General features: G+C 41.8%; 2 protein-coding genes across 3 annotated transcripts; one reads left to right on the top strand and one right to left on the bottom strand.

The window, feature by feature from the left end:
- Window positions 1–511: 511 nt before the first annotated feature.
- ccn2a (cellular communication network factor 2a) lies at window positions 512–2,965 on the top strand. Its single transcript, XM_008398428.2, has 5 exons — window positions 512–782; window positions 944–1,160; window positions 1,245–1,496; window positions 1,592–1,803; window positions 1,907–2,965. Exons 1-5 carry the CDS (start codon window positions 720–722, stop codon window positions 2,201–2,203), a joined length of 1,041 nt encoding a protein of 346 aa, XP_008396650.1. The 5' UTR covers window positions 512–719; the 3' UTR covers window positions 2,204–2,965.
- A 2,937-nt stretch (window positions 2,966–5,902) lies between these two features.
- chga (chromogranin A) lies at window positions 5,903–14,275 on the bottom strand. Of its 2 annotated transcripts, XM_008398429.2 has the most exons (8): window positions 14,000–14,275; window positions 13,707–13,756; window positions 12,080–12,173; window positions 9,734–9,802; window positions 9,475–9,561; window positions 8,183–8,374; window positions 7,096–7,505; window positions 5,903–6,472 (listed from the first exon to the last, which is right to left on the bottom strand). In XM_008398429.2, the coding sequence occupies exons 1-8, from the start codon at window positions 14,043–14,045 to the stop codon at window positions 6,389–6,391; spliced, it is 1,032 nt and encodes a 343-aa protein (XP_008396651.1). In that variant the 5' UTR covers window positions 14,046–14,275; the 3' UTR covers window positions 5,903–6,388. The 2 variants fall into 2 exon arrangements, with proteins under 2 accessions (XP_008396651.1, XP_017157750.1); XM_017302261.1 differs by lacking the exon at window positions 13,707–13,756 and having other exon boundaries at window positions 14,000–14,274.
- Window positions 14,276–14,288: the final 13 nt, after the last annotated feature.

Below are 14,288 nucleotides of genomic sequence, written 5' to 3'. Positions count from 1 at the left end.
GCTGTTGAGGTCTTAAAGTCTTAACCACCTGCTACACATCAAGCCGTTTATTTTATGATTTTCATGCCTGCATTTTAATGAGATTCCACCTGTTGTTTTTGCCCACCGTTCCTCTTTCATGTAAACTCATCTGCGGCTTCGCATTTGAACCCTGCCGTCTTTTCCTCTTTCTTCTTGTCTTTTTTTTTCTTTTATAAAATGTATTATTTATAGGCGCTGGCAGCCTGTTTGTGAAGTCAGTCTTCAGGAATTCCCAGTGTGGGGTCCCAAGCCTCTAAACCAGACTTATCCTTCCATCCCAGATGAAAGCTTCTCGAAGAGAGATGGTGTTGTTTGGCCCGAGCAGCAGAGCCTTGCCTTCAGACAGCAGGAATGCGGGATGTCTGGAGTGGGGGTCAGGAAGCGAGGAAAGAATGCCAAGCATGTCCATGTTTGTCCAGGGCTGGCTCTCCATTCAGCCCCCAGTGACGTGCCGCGAGGGCCGGGGAGTATAAAGGGAGCCGGAGTGTGCAGTCAGAACTCAGATCAACTCCTCTACCGAAGCTGAACTCCGGCTTTCACCGAGAACAGAAACAAGGAAGAGTGTGACCGGAGCAGCGGCTTGACAAGAGATTAACTTCCCCGGAAGACATTCACAGACTTGGGCTCTGAGACCAAAGGAAGACTTTCTCCACGAGGGCTTTGGAAGAATCCGAATTTGTAACTGAGAACTAGAAACGATGTCTGCTGGAATGAAGAAAACGATCCTGCTCCCTGTGCTGTGCGTCGTGTTCTCCTACATGGTAAGCTCAAACAATTCACAGATGCTATTTTCATTTTCTAAACATGAGTTTTAACCTCAAATATCACCATGCACCATGAATGTACCAGCTGCTTATCCCTGTCCAAGCGGAGCCATGTGCTCATGATGTTTACCTGTGCGTGTGTGTGTCTTTGGTACCAGGCTGCAGGTCAGGAGTGCAGCGGCCAGTGTTCCTGCCCCTCCGCCCCGCCTCAGTGTCCCCCGGGAGTGAGTCTAGTGCTGGATGGCTGCGGCTGCTGCAGGGTGTGTGCCAAACAGATGGGCGAGCTCTGCACCGAGAAAGACGTCTGTGACCCCCACAAGGGTCTCTACTGTGACTTTGGAGCCCCCACCAACAGACGCATCGGAGTGTGCACAGGTGAGCCGACAGGTCCTTCTCGATTGTCTGTCACCTTAGATCGTCCTAAAAGCATGAACCTTAAACTGAACTTTGTCTCCGCAGCTCGGGAGGGAGCGACCTGCGTGTTTGGCGGCATGGTGTACAAAAACGGAGAGTCATTCCAGAGCAGCTGCAAGTACCAGTGTACCTGTCTGGATGGAGCTGTGGGCTGCGTCCCGCTTTGCTCCATGGACATCCGGCTGCCCAGTCCAGACTGCCCCATGCCAAAACGTGTCAAGGTGCCCGGGAAGTGCTGCGAGGAGTGGATATGTGAATCTCCCAAGAAGAACTCCTTCGCAGGCACTGCTTTGGCAGGTGAGTCAAGAGAAACGTCCTTTCTAAGTCTTCCCACGTCAATAAGACGTACTCAGAGCTCTTGTCTAATCCTGGGTCTCTTCATGTGTTTACAGCATACAGAGAGGAGGAGACTTATGGTCCAGATCCTAATATGATGAGGGAGAACTGCCTGGTTCAGACTACTGAATGGAGTGCCTGCTCCAAGACCTGTGGCCTTGGGATATCTACCAGGGTCACCAATGACAACCACGAGTGCAGGCTCGAAAAGCAAACCCGGCTGTGCATGGTGAGACCATGCGAGTCCCAGCTGGAGCAGAGCATCAGGGTGAGTTCTTCTTCAGATAAGCCCCTTGAAGAACTTCCACGAAACAATATCATAATGTTTTCACCAAAGAGCAATCGGCTAAACCTTCATTCTCCACTTGCAGAAAGGGAAAAAGTGCATCCGCACTCCCCGGGTCTCCAAGCCCATGAAGTTTGAGATCTCGGGTTGCACCACCACCAAGTCCTACCGGCCAAAGTTCTGCGGTGTCTGCCTGGACGGCCGCTGCTGCACCCCCCACAGGACCACCACCCTGCCCATGGAGTTCAAGTGCCCCGACGGGCAGGTGATGAAGAAGCACATGATGTTCATCAAGTCCTGCGCCTGCCACTACAACTGCCCCGGGGAGAACGACATCTTCGAGGCTATGTATTACAAGAAGATGATCGGCGACATGGCGTGAGCCACTGAGGCATGGTCCAAACCCACGACTTGAAAAGAAACAGAACTCCATCTCAGTTTGCAGCTCAGTATATTTGCCTTTTGAACATGTCATTTTCCCCCCCATAGTAAACGTAGCCCAGAGACTCTGAATGGCTGAAGCATGTCAGCCGCATAGACTCAGACAGAGGGCTGCGCCGCAGCTCTACAAGATTTTATGCACTATAACTTTTTACTTTTTAAATGACAAACCTACTGTGTGGTTTCCGTCCATTCCACATTATTTTTCTTGTTACAAATCCATCCATTTTTCTTTGTGCATATTTATAGCATATTTAAACGCTGACCTCCTCTCTAAATGAGGTGTCTAATTAGCCCCCCCCACACCCTCCCTCCGTCCCCTCTTTGAGTCCAAAGACCAGACCTGTAAACTCTCAGCAGCTGTAGAGGGAGCATGCCGACCACAGCGAGCCAGTGTCCAAACAGGACTGAATGTGTCCTTGTGCGAGTGTGTGTGAGTGTAGGACTGAATGTCGACCTTGTGTGTGTGTGTGTGCGTGTGTATGCGTGTGTGTGTGTGCCCTTAGAGAGTGGAGGAAAGGTCAGAGTCTTGGTCCAACATGTGGATGAGAAACCAACTGAGAAACAGCTGAGTTTATGGTTAGATAAGGAACGCAGTTGCAATGGCACTGAGAAAAGAACGTAAACAAAAAAAAAAAAATAATAATAATAATGTGTTGACTGTAACTAATTCAGGTCTATTTTGTATGAAAAAAAAAAGAAGTAGAAGAACAGACTGGAAGGATTGTATTTTTCATTCCTTTTTTTCATGTTGATATGTAATTTTTGTAAATATTTGTACAGTTTAATTTAATTTAAAGATCCCAATTTGTTCTGTGCTTTTAAAGTCTATCTATAGTATATGTTGATGTGGGGGGTTTTTTGTACTGTTTTTATTGAGAAGTGTGACAAAAATGTTGCATGTTTCACTGTGTAGCAGAAAATAAAATCTTATATTTTTTATAAAAACAAAACTCTTGTATTTTTGTACTCAACCACTGACTTAATTCAACTCTAAATATAAACAAAAAGCTGTTGCGTCATTTTTATTTTTCCACTGACCAGCAACCGCCAACATAAATTATACCATTACTTTTCATATTACGTCACATTAGACCAACAAACCTCAAGGTAGGTTTTTACAATCTAATGTGATTCACAAAAACGAAAAATAGCTACAAATCAAAATGGTAATAATGGTAAAAGGAAGAAAAAAGATACAATATGTGCATATTTGTTTTGGTGTATTTGATTAGCAGCATTGCACAGAGACTGGATGTTTTGCTCATTCTTCTCTGCAAAACAACTCAAGCTCCTACAGCTTGACAGTTTTCAAGACTTGACTGACTGAACCATTATAATCCATGAGTATACGCCCTCCTAAATCACTTGGTTGTAGCTCTGACTGCGTATTTAGTGCTGCTGTCCTTCTGGAAGCTGAACCTCGACTCTAGTGTCCAGGTTTTTGGCAACCTCTAACTTGGAGTGTACTGATGTTAGCTCCATCAATCTTCCCTTCAACAATTTCTCTTTCCCAGAAGCCCTGCAGCTTGATGCTGCCACCAGCTCGCCACAGGCATGGCATAGTCACGGTGATCTGCAGCGGTAGTTTTCTGCCAAAAGGTACTTTCTGCTTTCACCTCACCAGATCACCTTGCACATTTGCTGTTTTCCCTACGGCGCACTTTAAACAGGACTAACAAATCAGAGTTGTTGAGCTTCTTAGGAGTCAACATGAGCTTTTCGACTCAGATTAAGGCTCCCGTTGCTCAGTCTGTCAAGTTTAGTTTGATCACCTTGACTAAAATAACAATTATTTTACTACAAACTCAGGAGTGTTATGCTGTGGAAAAATATTACTTTATGGAGTGGTGTGCGATGACATGTCCTTGTGGGGGAGACAACACAATTCTGCAATTCAAAGCAACAATGCAAACAAAAATATTGCAACCCTTTGTATACAAATTCTCACAATCAACATTGATTGAGAGCAAAAACAAAAAAACTAAAGTCCCCTTGTAAACTGACTCCACTGTCAGCACTCGCTTCCAATGAAAAAGGAGATACAATGTCGCCATCTTGTGTCTGAAACATCTCCTGCACTGACTCATGCCCCACGTCAAGTACGGAATAAACTGTTTGTTTTAGCTCCAGATGAGCGTCTCTGTGATGTAGAGACTGAAGGTTTCCTTTGAAAAACATTCCCTGCGACGAAAGCTCAGCAAACGCGAAAGGAGTCCAGGGTTTGATTTTGGTTTCGGGCAATGACCAGAGCTGCTCTAAGATCATCTGAGACCTTAAGCAGAGAGTGGTTTGGGGGGCCTAATTACAGATAGGCCCCCAAATGATGTGTGATAGATTGTTCGGTTATTGCTCATTTACCACAAATAGGTTTATTTCAATTAATACATCAACTTTTGATGTCTTAATTTGACTTGAGACAATATAAAACGACAGAGCTTCATGTTTTTCTGTTTTGCTGTTTGAGCTTGGCACTCGTCCCTCTAGGTGTGCAGCTTTCCAACAAAGCAGATTCAGAAAGGAATTGATTTTTCTCACCAGTAAACAGAGCAAGTGGGTTGCGCTGTGTGTCTGTAAAGATTTATGAAATCGTTAAGGCGTTCTGCACATTTTCTCTCAAGGTTTCAAGCGGATTAAACTCAGATTGAGTTTAGCAATCCTTCACAGGGTTGATGGCATGGCAAAACCTCAGATGGAGTCACGAAGAGGATGCTGTAAACGGCAGCATACTTCCAGCTTCAATTTTAAAAATAACTAGCGTAAAATAGGATTTAGTAATAATGAAGAAAATGCAATGCTGAGTTACCGTTCAGCAGAAAACCACCAACACTGTCTGAGTTGTTTGCTTGCGTAAATATACAGTTTGAATCTTCTTGCCTGACCTGGCTTTTAATGACTCACTGTGTCCATATTTTGCTGCTGCCTGGTGAAAGAAAGATACAAACTTTATTTCTGAACCTGTTCTGAGCTGCTTCCACGGTTTCTATTTTGAGTAATAAAAAAAAAGGAGATAAACTTTTGCACTTCACTTTTTCTCCTGCCCACGTTGCGAAAGTCTCATTCAGAAAAAAAAACCAAACAAGTCCCTAGATGTTTTCCCATTAGTCCTTGCGACAAATAAAAGTGTGGATTTCGACGGCGGAGCTAATGGCTGCAAAGTGTGTCGCGCCTGAATAGAGTGTGTCCGCAGCCAATGTGTCATCCCGATGAGTCACGCCGGCCTCAACGCCCACAAACAAACAAGTGCAAACTTCAGCTACTCTCGAGAACGATGTGTTTTTTGCAGCAAAATACTAGTTTCACTCCTGCTGTAACAGGTTCCTCCAAAAGTAAATATTTGCGTTGAGACGAAAACCTTCAAAAGTGGCAACCTCCACAGTTTAAGACGTGCATTAATCTTCTTCACATTCAGTGGTGTTATGGGTTATCACAGATATGCACATAGAAACTTTATTTTAAAAAAAAAGAGGTTTCCAGAATCAGTTTGTTTATTTTCTTAGAGAAATTCAGTACAGTGTTAGAATATAACACAATTATTTTTCCTGCTAAAAATCTAAACTTATTGCCTTGGCTTGATTGGGGTTAGTAGTTTCTATCACGTCAGGGAATAATTTCTCTCCTCTTCTCTTTCTTTTTTCCCCCCCCCCTTTCAAAGCAAATTACCATCCCAGAGAGAGATTTATATCCCCACACAAAGCCATATTGTGTACGATCTCAGCCTTATCCTGCCCGGATAAGTCCCAGGCTTTCGCATCAATCATTTGTAATCTGACAAGCAGACGAAACGCATGTGCAGAATGAGCAGACAACTGCCATCCATCCCTCCATCCATCCATAACATTAACATATCTTGAGGAATTTGTCTTTGCGATGTGGGAATGCGTTTCAATGCAAATCTAGCTCCAATCTACTGTGTGCTACTTTACGTGAGAGAAACCATGTTAAAAAAAAAAACAACAAAAAAAAAACTAGAGAAGCAGAGCAGCATCCTGGAGTAAAGAAAGGAAGAGATAAAACCTTGTCACACATTTGCACGATCTATCTATGGAAACCAGGCGTCTGGCGAAGCGCAGAAGGACGAGGAGGCAGGCAGGCCGCGGTGTCGGGTTTTGTGCCGCTCTCCCGCTCAGCCCCGCCGCAGCTCGTGGAGTTTCTGGGCCACGTTTTCCAGCTCCGACTCGATGGCTGCCAGACTCTCAATCTCAGGCTCCTGCAGGTATAATGAGGGAGGCGAGACAAACACACAATGAAAGTGATGTAACGTTTGTTTAGCAACTGTGGCTAAAAAGCACATGGCAGCTGTTTTTTTCTGAAGCCGTCACGTAACAAGCTGGTCCTTTTGTAATTCTCCCAAGTCAAGCTACATGGGGAAAAAAAAAAGAATCCTACATTTCCCTACCTTTTCACATACATCTTGGCCTTGACTTTAAAACCATGCAGTGAGCAGGAGACATTAAGCGACGCAACGGCTGAGCATCTAAAAATGTGCTCTGAGCTTTTTTATGTAATTACACCATCGTGCTTAACAGAACACTTGCTTTGTTCAGTAAGATCCAAGATTCTTGAATCATGATCGGTTCTTGTTATGAATACACGAGTGGGTCGAAAAGCTGGCAGAAGAGCGAACTGCATGTTTTTATGTTTTCTTTATTGGGTTGATCTTTGGCTAAATAAAGCAGGAATGTGATGAGATGAGATTGCTGCAGAAATGACTTGAAATATAATGAACCAAGTTCAATGAGGGTCCAGAATAGTGGTAGAATAGAGGAAAAAGAGAGGGGGATAAGAAAATCTGTATTTAAGTTAAAACTTTTCGTGAAGGATAAAGCCTACCTCTGACCTCCTGGTGCCACTCCCTTCCTCCTCCATCACCTTCCTCTCCTCCGGCGATCTCCGCGCTATCATCTGCAGCTCCCTCTCCTCTGGAGTTCTTTCTGGATCTCTTTTCTTCTTCTGCTTCCCTTCCTCTGCTTCCTCCCTCGAATGGTGAGACACTTCCTGCCGGCTGCCCGACCGAGGCTCTTCCTCTCCTCCTGCTTTCTTCTTCTGCTGCCAGCTCCGGGCCCTCTGGGTTAAGTGACGTAGGCTTTCCCTGCTCCCTCTTTTTACCGCCGTCTGCTCCTCCGTCTCTTCCTTGTCGTCGTGTTTTTGCGAGAAGAGCACGGATCTTTCATCGCTCCTCTCCTCGGTTTCTGCCCCCGCCGCCTTTTTTTTTGGATCCTCTCTTTTATTGGACCGATCACCTGGAAATATGACACATCAAAATTAGGGGTCAGAAGCGACAGGGAGGAGTCCACCCTGTCAGCAGGATTCCACTCTCTGTAATAAGCCCCCCCTTGCCAGCTGGCAGCAATACCTCCAGAGGTGCAGTCTATGCTTTTTGCGGATTAACAGTAAGTGAGCCAATAAGATATCTACCGTGATGGATTATTTTCTGCAATGCATTTCATAATTCTGGGAATGGAAGCTCAGTTTCTGACAATTACCATGATCTCTAAGGTTGATTGATTTCCAGCCAGAATTACGGGCGATGGCCTCATTTGAATTTTATCACATGAACAAACTTAATCAATTCTGTTTGTGTGCTGTCAGCTTGGCCTCTATATTGGCTCCACTCCCTCTGCAGAAGCAGTAAAATTCATCATGTATATGGGAGCACTTCCATCAATCCTCCAGCAGCGTGTGATGGCAGCTGCCGCAGTTTATAACCTCCCTTTGCATACAAGACGGAGCTCTCCATTGTTAGTCACTGGTGTATTTTTTTTATTATTATTATTTTGACAACATGTCCCCTTATGTCCCGAGTGAAAATAAATATGACAACCTGAACTATCGAGCCCTGACAATGAGAAAGCATCTCGTCTGGGATCGCTCTGTGGAGCAGATCCGTTTCGAATCAAAGACGCAACAATCTGCTCGCCTCTCTCGTCGTCCTCTTCTGAATTCTCCTCCGAGCTGGTTCGGTCCTCGTCACGTTTGGCCTCGTCTTCGTCCTTCTTTACATCCTCAGGTGACTCTTCCTCGGTCCCATCCTTCTGTTCTCCTGACCTCTTCTTCTGGGACAGGATGGATCGCTCGCCGGGTCCTCCCAGAGCTTCCAACATGGATCGATCTAACAACAGAGACTTTAATTCACTTAAAGGGATTGATGTTAAAAGCTTCTCCCTCCACTTCATCGCAGCGATATTTCAGCATTGCATCTGTCAAGCTCATATGTTCTGTTATCAGCACAATCCAGCTTTTTTTTGTTGCTGTTTGTCTGTTGTTGCAATAACTCCTGTTTCTATTGCCTGTTTTCCTCTTTGTGAATAACAGAGAGCATTGCGGCGCCTGTAAAAAGCCTGGTGAAGTTCAGTGTGGGAACACGTTATGCTTGCCCTCATTCTGTCCACAGAAAATATCAGCAGACTTTAAAATTCACCTCAGCACTTTTTCACTGCCTGACTGAATCGGTAAAGCAGGAAAGAATGAAACACAACCATAAAACACAACTCTGGAATTTCTTTCACATTTTCATTTTAGTTTTTTCCTGCTTTACTTATAAAAAAAATGTAAAAAGTGTGCCTTGCATTTGTATTCAGGCCTTGAACTCTGAAGCCCCTGAATAAAATTGTTTTCCACCCAAGCGGCTTCAGATGAAGCAAGATCTTTTTTGAGTGTGTTAAAATGGCCCAGTCAAAGTTCAGATAAACTGTAAATCAAGAGTTGTTGTTCATAGATGCTCTCCACCCAATCTGACTGAATTTGACCTATTTTGCAAAAACAAATCTGAAAAATACTCATTCTTTTGATGTGAAAAGCTGGTAAAGACTTGCAGTTGTAAATGAAACTGAAAACTTAATCATTTCAATCAATTTCTAAATTAAAAAATGTATATTTATCATATAGCATTATAATATTAAAAGGTGTGTTTTCATTATTTGTAAGCAAAAAAAATCATCTTAACAAACAGAAATAAAGGTTTGCAAACATTGTCTCTGTGTAGTTTTACTAAAAGAACTGATTACCTGAAATAAAGTCATCTTTCAAAAATATTCTAATTTCTTGAGTTAAATCTGTAAACTACAAATTCTACTAATATAAAATATTAATTGTCTGTGGTTCTACGAAAGGTTCAAGAGATCTGAATACTTTTGACAGATGACATTTAAACATATTGATTCAATATTTGCTATATTTTGCACTTTCTCAGGAGTCGCTGATCAGACTCACCTCCACCATCAGCTGTAGTTTGAAGGACTTGTGTGGCTGGAGTTGGTTTCTCCTTGTATTTCTGCAGCTGACCTCTCTCGTGATCACCTAAAACAGTCAATCAATAAACAAATAATGTTACTTAAATGCTTTAAGCTTGTCCTCCTACTTCACCTGCCTTCAGCGCGCACACACACACGCACGCACACACACGCACGCACACACACACACACACACACACACACACACACACACCGACAGTAACTAACGAGTGACTCACCTTGAGCAGCGATCTCCTGCAGCTCCTTCAGGAAGTTATGGTGCCGGAGGATGGTGAGGAGCTTCTCGTCTGTACGGACATGCAAATGATTTTTTAAGAGTTAGGTGTTTCATTAAAAAAATAATTTAAAAAAATACATAAAATGTGAAAGCCGACAAAGCTGGGAGAAAGGCAGCAAAATCTGTTTGTTCTGTTTTGACTTTTGTTCGTTTGTTTTAGAAGACTCAGCGATTCGCTTTGGGGATTTCATCGAAGTTAATTGCCAGTGAATTTACTGCTTTCAAAGCAGAAACACAATGAATCACTTTGGCTCATAGCGACTCCCTCTGTGAATTACAGCAGCAGCGAGAAGTGGACTTTCTGCTGACCCACAAACAGCACTGCACTCCGTAGGCAGCAGCCGCTCCTGCGCCGTGCTGTGCACTCTCTAGTACGATTCTCTGATTTTTCTCTTCCTCCCTCCTCCTCCTCTCTTTTCTTTTTATCCATCTGGTGGTGTACTGTTTCCCTCACTCACCGCGCTCAGAGTGCCGATTGATTTTATTTTTTTAAACAGCAAGGACAGCATGAAGGTAAAACAATGCCTATGTAACTGAATAGTCTTCAGCGAGTGGCCCTGATGTGCATGCTGCTCTGCAGCGGGTCTTCATCCAGCCGTGACCGCATCAATCCATTAACCTCTCGGTGCAGCCGTTGTTCAGACTGATGCAACTGCAGGTTGTGAAGTCTGGCTCCTTTAGGAATGCTGTCAGCTCTGGTTTCTGTTTGAGCAGGCTCCTTGGTTTAGGTCCCCACAAAATGTGCAACCAGAGAAAAATAAAGTCCAGATCTCACCACAAAGCAGATTTTGCTACCCGTGTTTGAAAAGCTGTAGAAAACAATTTTGTGCATTTTGAAAAATAGAAGAAAAAAAAAAAGCTTTTGTAAATCTCCCAGTATAGTTCAATGAAGATTCAGGTTAGGCCACTCTAGATGATTGCCAAAAAAAAAAAAAAAAACATGTAGCAACTACATTGTCATTGGCCAGCCAAAAAATGTGCAGTCATTTTTTTCTTACACTAATGCCTCCCCCTCACTGATGCTTCCCTAGGCGGTGAGCCATGTCCCCCTCATTTCAAACTCTGCTACTAACGACCACAGCGATAACCACAAAACGATAAAATAATTCATTTAGTTCAGTTTAAACTTCAACTGCATCACACAGACACTTGAGCTACAAGATACTAGAATCTCATTAAAATTTAATGAAGTGCTTTGGGCAAAGTTGCACTAACCAGACGAATGTAGTGTTAGTGTTTTCTTTTATTTGCTGGAGGAATTGTAAAAAAAAAAAAAAAAAGGAATTATTTGATGTTATTAGATTTAATTTAAAAAAAATCTAAGTGAGTGTTTTAAAGAGCAAGAAAGCAAAAAGTGATTAATTTAATATAATCCTGCTGAAGATTTACAACCTTCAAAAGAAGGCTGCGAGCAAAAATCACTGATTTATGGGCATAATCTCTCCAAAGTAAGCTAATAATCATTTATTTGGATGCATTTATCTATAAAAACAAGAGATGCCAACTTGACTGCAGGACATACAGAGGGTAATATGAGACTAATTCGCAATAAAAAGTAAGACTGTATTTGTTTGTTTTTTTATTGTCTGTGATAATTCAGGGTTTTCCAGATATAATTGTCAATAAAATTCATTTTTGGCAAAAAAAACAAAATAGTGATTACAAAACAATCTGTTTCCAGGTGATAAATTTTTTTAAAGATGTAATAACCTTGCAAATGTGTGCACATCCTTAAATTAGTACTTTTTTAAAAAACATTTTACAATTCCTTTTAAACATTCTTTATTTCACATCCATAATTTCCATAAAATCTGCTTTGCTTTGACATCTGTTTGTCCAAGCTGGATTTTCCCAACTTTTCCTCATTTCTATTCCTTTAGCTTTTGGTATAGTTTGCAGAAATGCTACAAATGATTAGAAGGACATTCTAATATGATATGTACAGATATGTAAATTGCTTAGGATTCCACATCATTGTTCATTTACAATGACTTAATAACAGCAAGCAATAGTTGGAAAACATGTGGAACAACAGCGACATTAGTCACTGGCAATGACAAAACTGCAAGAAAAGAACAGCAGGCTAAAAAATTAAAATGCAAAGGAATTTATAATGAGTCCAAAATGTCATTTACTTTAGAAGCGAGTTGCAGCTGTAAGACCTCCATAAATGGAGATAGTCATGCAGACTTTGGCAAATGCTTTCATCAAATGGTAGGAACTAATATTTACTTCCTCGCACATCCCAGAAAATGTAACAGCAGTCTTGCTTTTCATATTGACTTACTGGTCTTGAGAGTGTTTAGACATTCCTGACTGACAGGAACTTGCTCCGGTCTTGAAAGAACATCAGCGAGCGCCTCGACGATACATTTCATCACCTGCAGACAAGGAGAAGCAGAGCCCCAAAAATGTTTCTTGCTTTTGGTTCAGATTTTTTTATTCCGAGGAAAACTTTGCAGTCAGTAGCTCACCTGGCTGCAGAAGACAACTTGGACTGCTGTGCCCCTAGTGGTGACTAAGTTAAATAGCAACTTTACTCAGCAGCAGAAGCAGCATGAACTGTACTTTCAGTATGCTGACAAATACCAGATGCCAACATAAATGCTGTTAGCTGCTCCACTGCAAATAAAATAGCATCAAAAATAAAATAATAAACTGAAACAAGATCTTGAATGTTTTTTCTTGTTTAGGTTCAACTTATCACTTTAGTCAGAGCAAAAATACTGTGAAAAGACAACATTACCTTCTGTCCAATCAAAGTTAAAATATGGCTGAAATGTCAAAAGGGTAAAATGTCTTCTACATGAAGACATCCACTGATGCCCACATATGGTTGAAAAGTGTTTCAACTTGACCAAACAGACTGTAACCAAATCAACATTTTCACTTGAATGACTTTGAGTTCGGCATTTGGGGTTAAAAAATAAATAAATAAATAAATAAATAAATAAATAAATAAATAAATAAATAAATAAATAAATAAATAAATAAAAAGAAGCACATTTTGTAGTCTAAGTGAAAGCTAGATATCCATGGACACCACACAGTTAAGAGGGATGATGCAGTTAAATTTGAGATACATAAAGGCGTACTAAGAATATTTAAACATTTAATTATTTAGCTGATGTGGATACAGTTTATTGAATTTACTCAACAATTCGAAGATCTGTTTGGATTTTGTTTTATCAAGTTCCTTGATTCTAACAACAGCGAACGTTATTAATGCATTTGTCTATCTATGTTTGTCAAAATGACTTTCTGAAGCTCAATTCTGATTTGGAAGAAAATGCCATGCAAAATATAGCATTTTGAAATGCTTGTTTTGTTTTTATTTATTTATTTTTGCACCTCTGCACCAGAATGCTTGTGATCCTTCTTATAGCCACTTTCTCTTTTCACATGGGAGCCTTTTTATTATCATTTTTACTGATGCACATCCTGATACATGACCTAGAGAGGCCAGGAGACCTAAATAATTCTGATACTCTGTCAATAAAAGGTCTACGTTCCTTCATTTAACATTTTTTCCCACATCTTTCTTTTCCATTCTTGGATCCCTATTTAAAAAAAAAAAAAACAACAAAAAAAACTTTTGCCCTGGTAACTGGATTCCTGCCATCTTAAATCCTGGAGGTCAAGACTCTCTGCGGGCTTCCAATTAGTATGTATTGATTTCACAAACCGAGCAAGTCCCCAAGCGAAGAAAGTGCTTTGAGCTAAATTGCAAGGATTAGGTATGTCTAATCACTGCACAACTTCAGTGTAATACGCAGAAACATTATGATTTTACATGGTCATTCAAATTAAAATGGTCGGCTCTAGATTTTTTTAATTTTTTTAAGGGTGATACAATAGAAGTTGGGCGTGTTATGTAAAGCCTTACTGTCACAGGTACAATCAGAGCATCTCACCTCCACGTCCTCATTCTCCAGCTGACTTGAAGTCACTGGCAACGACAGAACTGCAAGAGAAGTAAGAACAGGCTTGTGTTTAAACCCCCTTTTGTCTCAGCTGTTTTGTCACAGCAGCTGTCGGTAAAAACAACGACAGTAGCAGGACTAAATGTGCCAAAGATTCACTTCGTCGCCGATTAAGAGACGCGCTTGTCGCTGTCCTTGGTGCTGAACCTCTGCAGCTGCACGTCTTTCGGATTCATCGTCAGAACCGCCTCACTTTCCGCAAGGTTACTTGTGTATTTTCTTACCGCAGTTGGACAAAATAGTGAGAAGAAGCAGTCCGCTCCCGATCATGTTGGAAACGAGGTGAATTAAGCTCTCCAGGAATAAAGCAAAACAGCGAAGCTTTTTCTCTTTCTTCTTTTTTTAAAAATCAGAAGCTCGGCGATAAGACGGCGAATTACGGACGCATTCTGAACAAAAAAAACTTAGTCGTCTTTCGGTATTTCTGGAGAGCTAATATTTCTTTTTTCTCTCTCTCTCTCCTCCAGCGACCTGGCAGCCTCCCGTCCTCCTCCGGTCTCTCTGCTGACACTT

Source organism: Poecilia reticulata, linkage group LG21, assembly GCF_000633615.1.
Source record: "Poecilia reticulata strain Guanapo linkage group LG21, Guppy_female_1.0+MT, whole genome shotgun sequence".
Lineage (NCBI taxonomy): Eukaryota > Metazoa > Chordata > Actinopteri > Cyprinodontiformes > Poeciliidae > Poecilia > Poecilia reticulata.
Note: the sequence above shows the minus strand (reverse complement) of the source record. Positions and strands in the feature narration are given on the sequence as shown.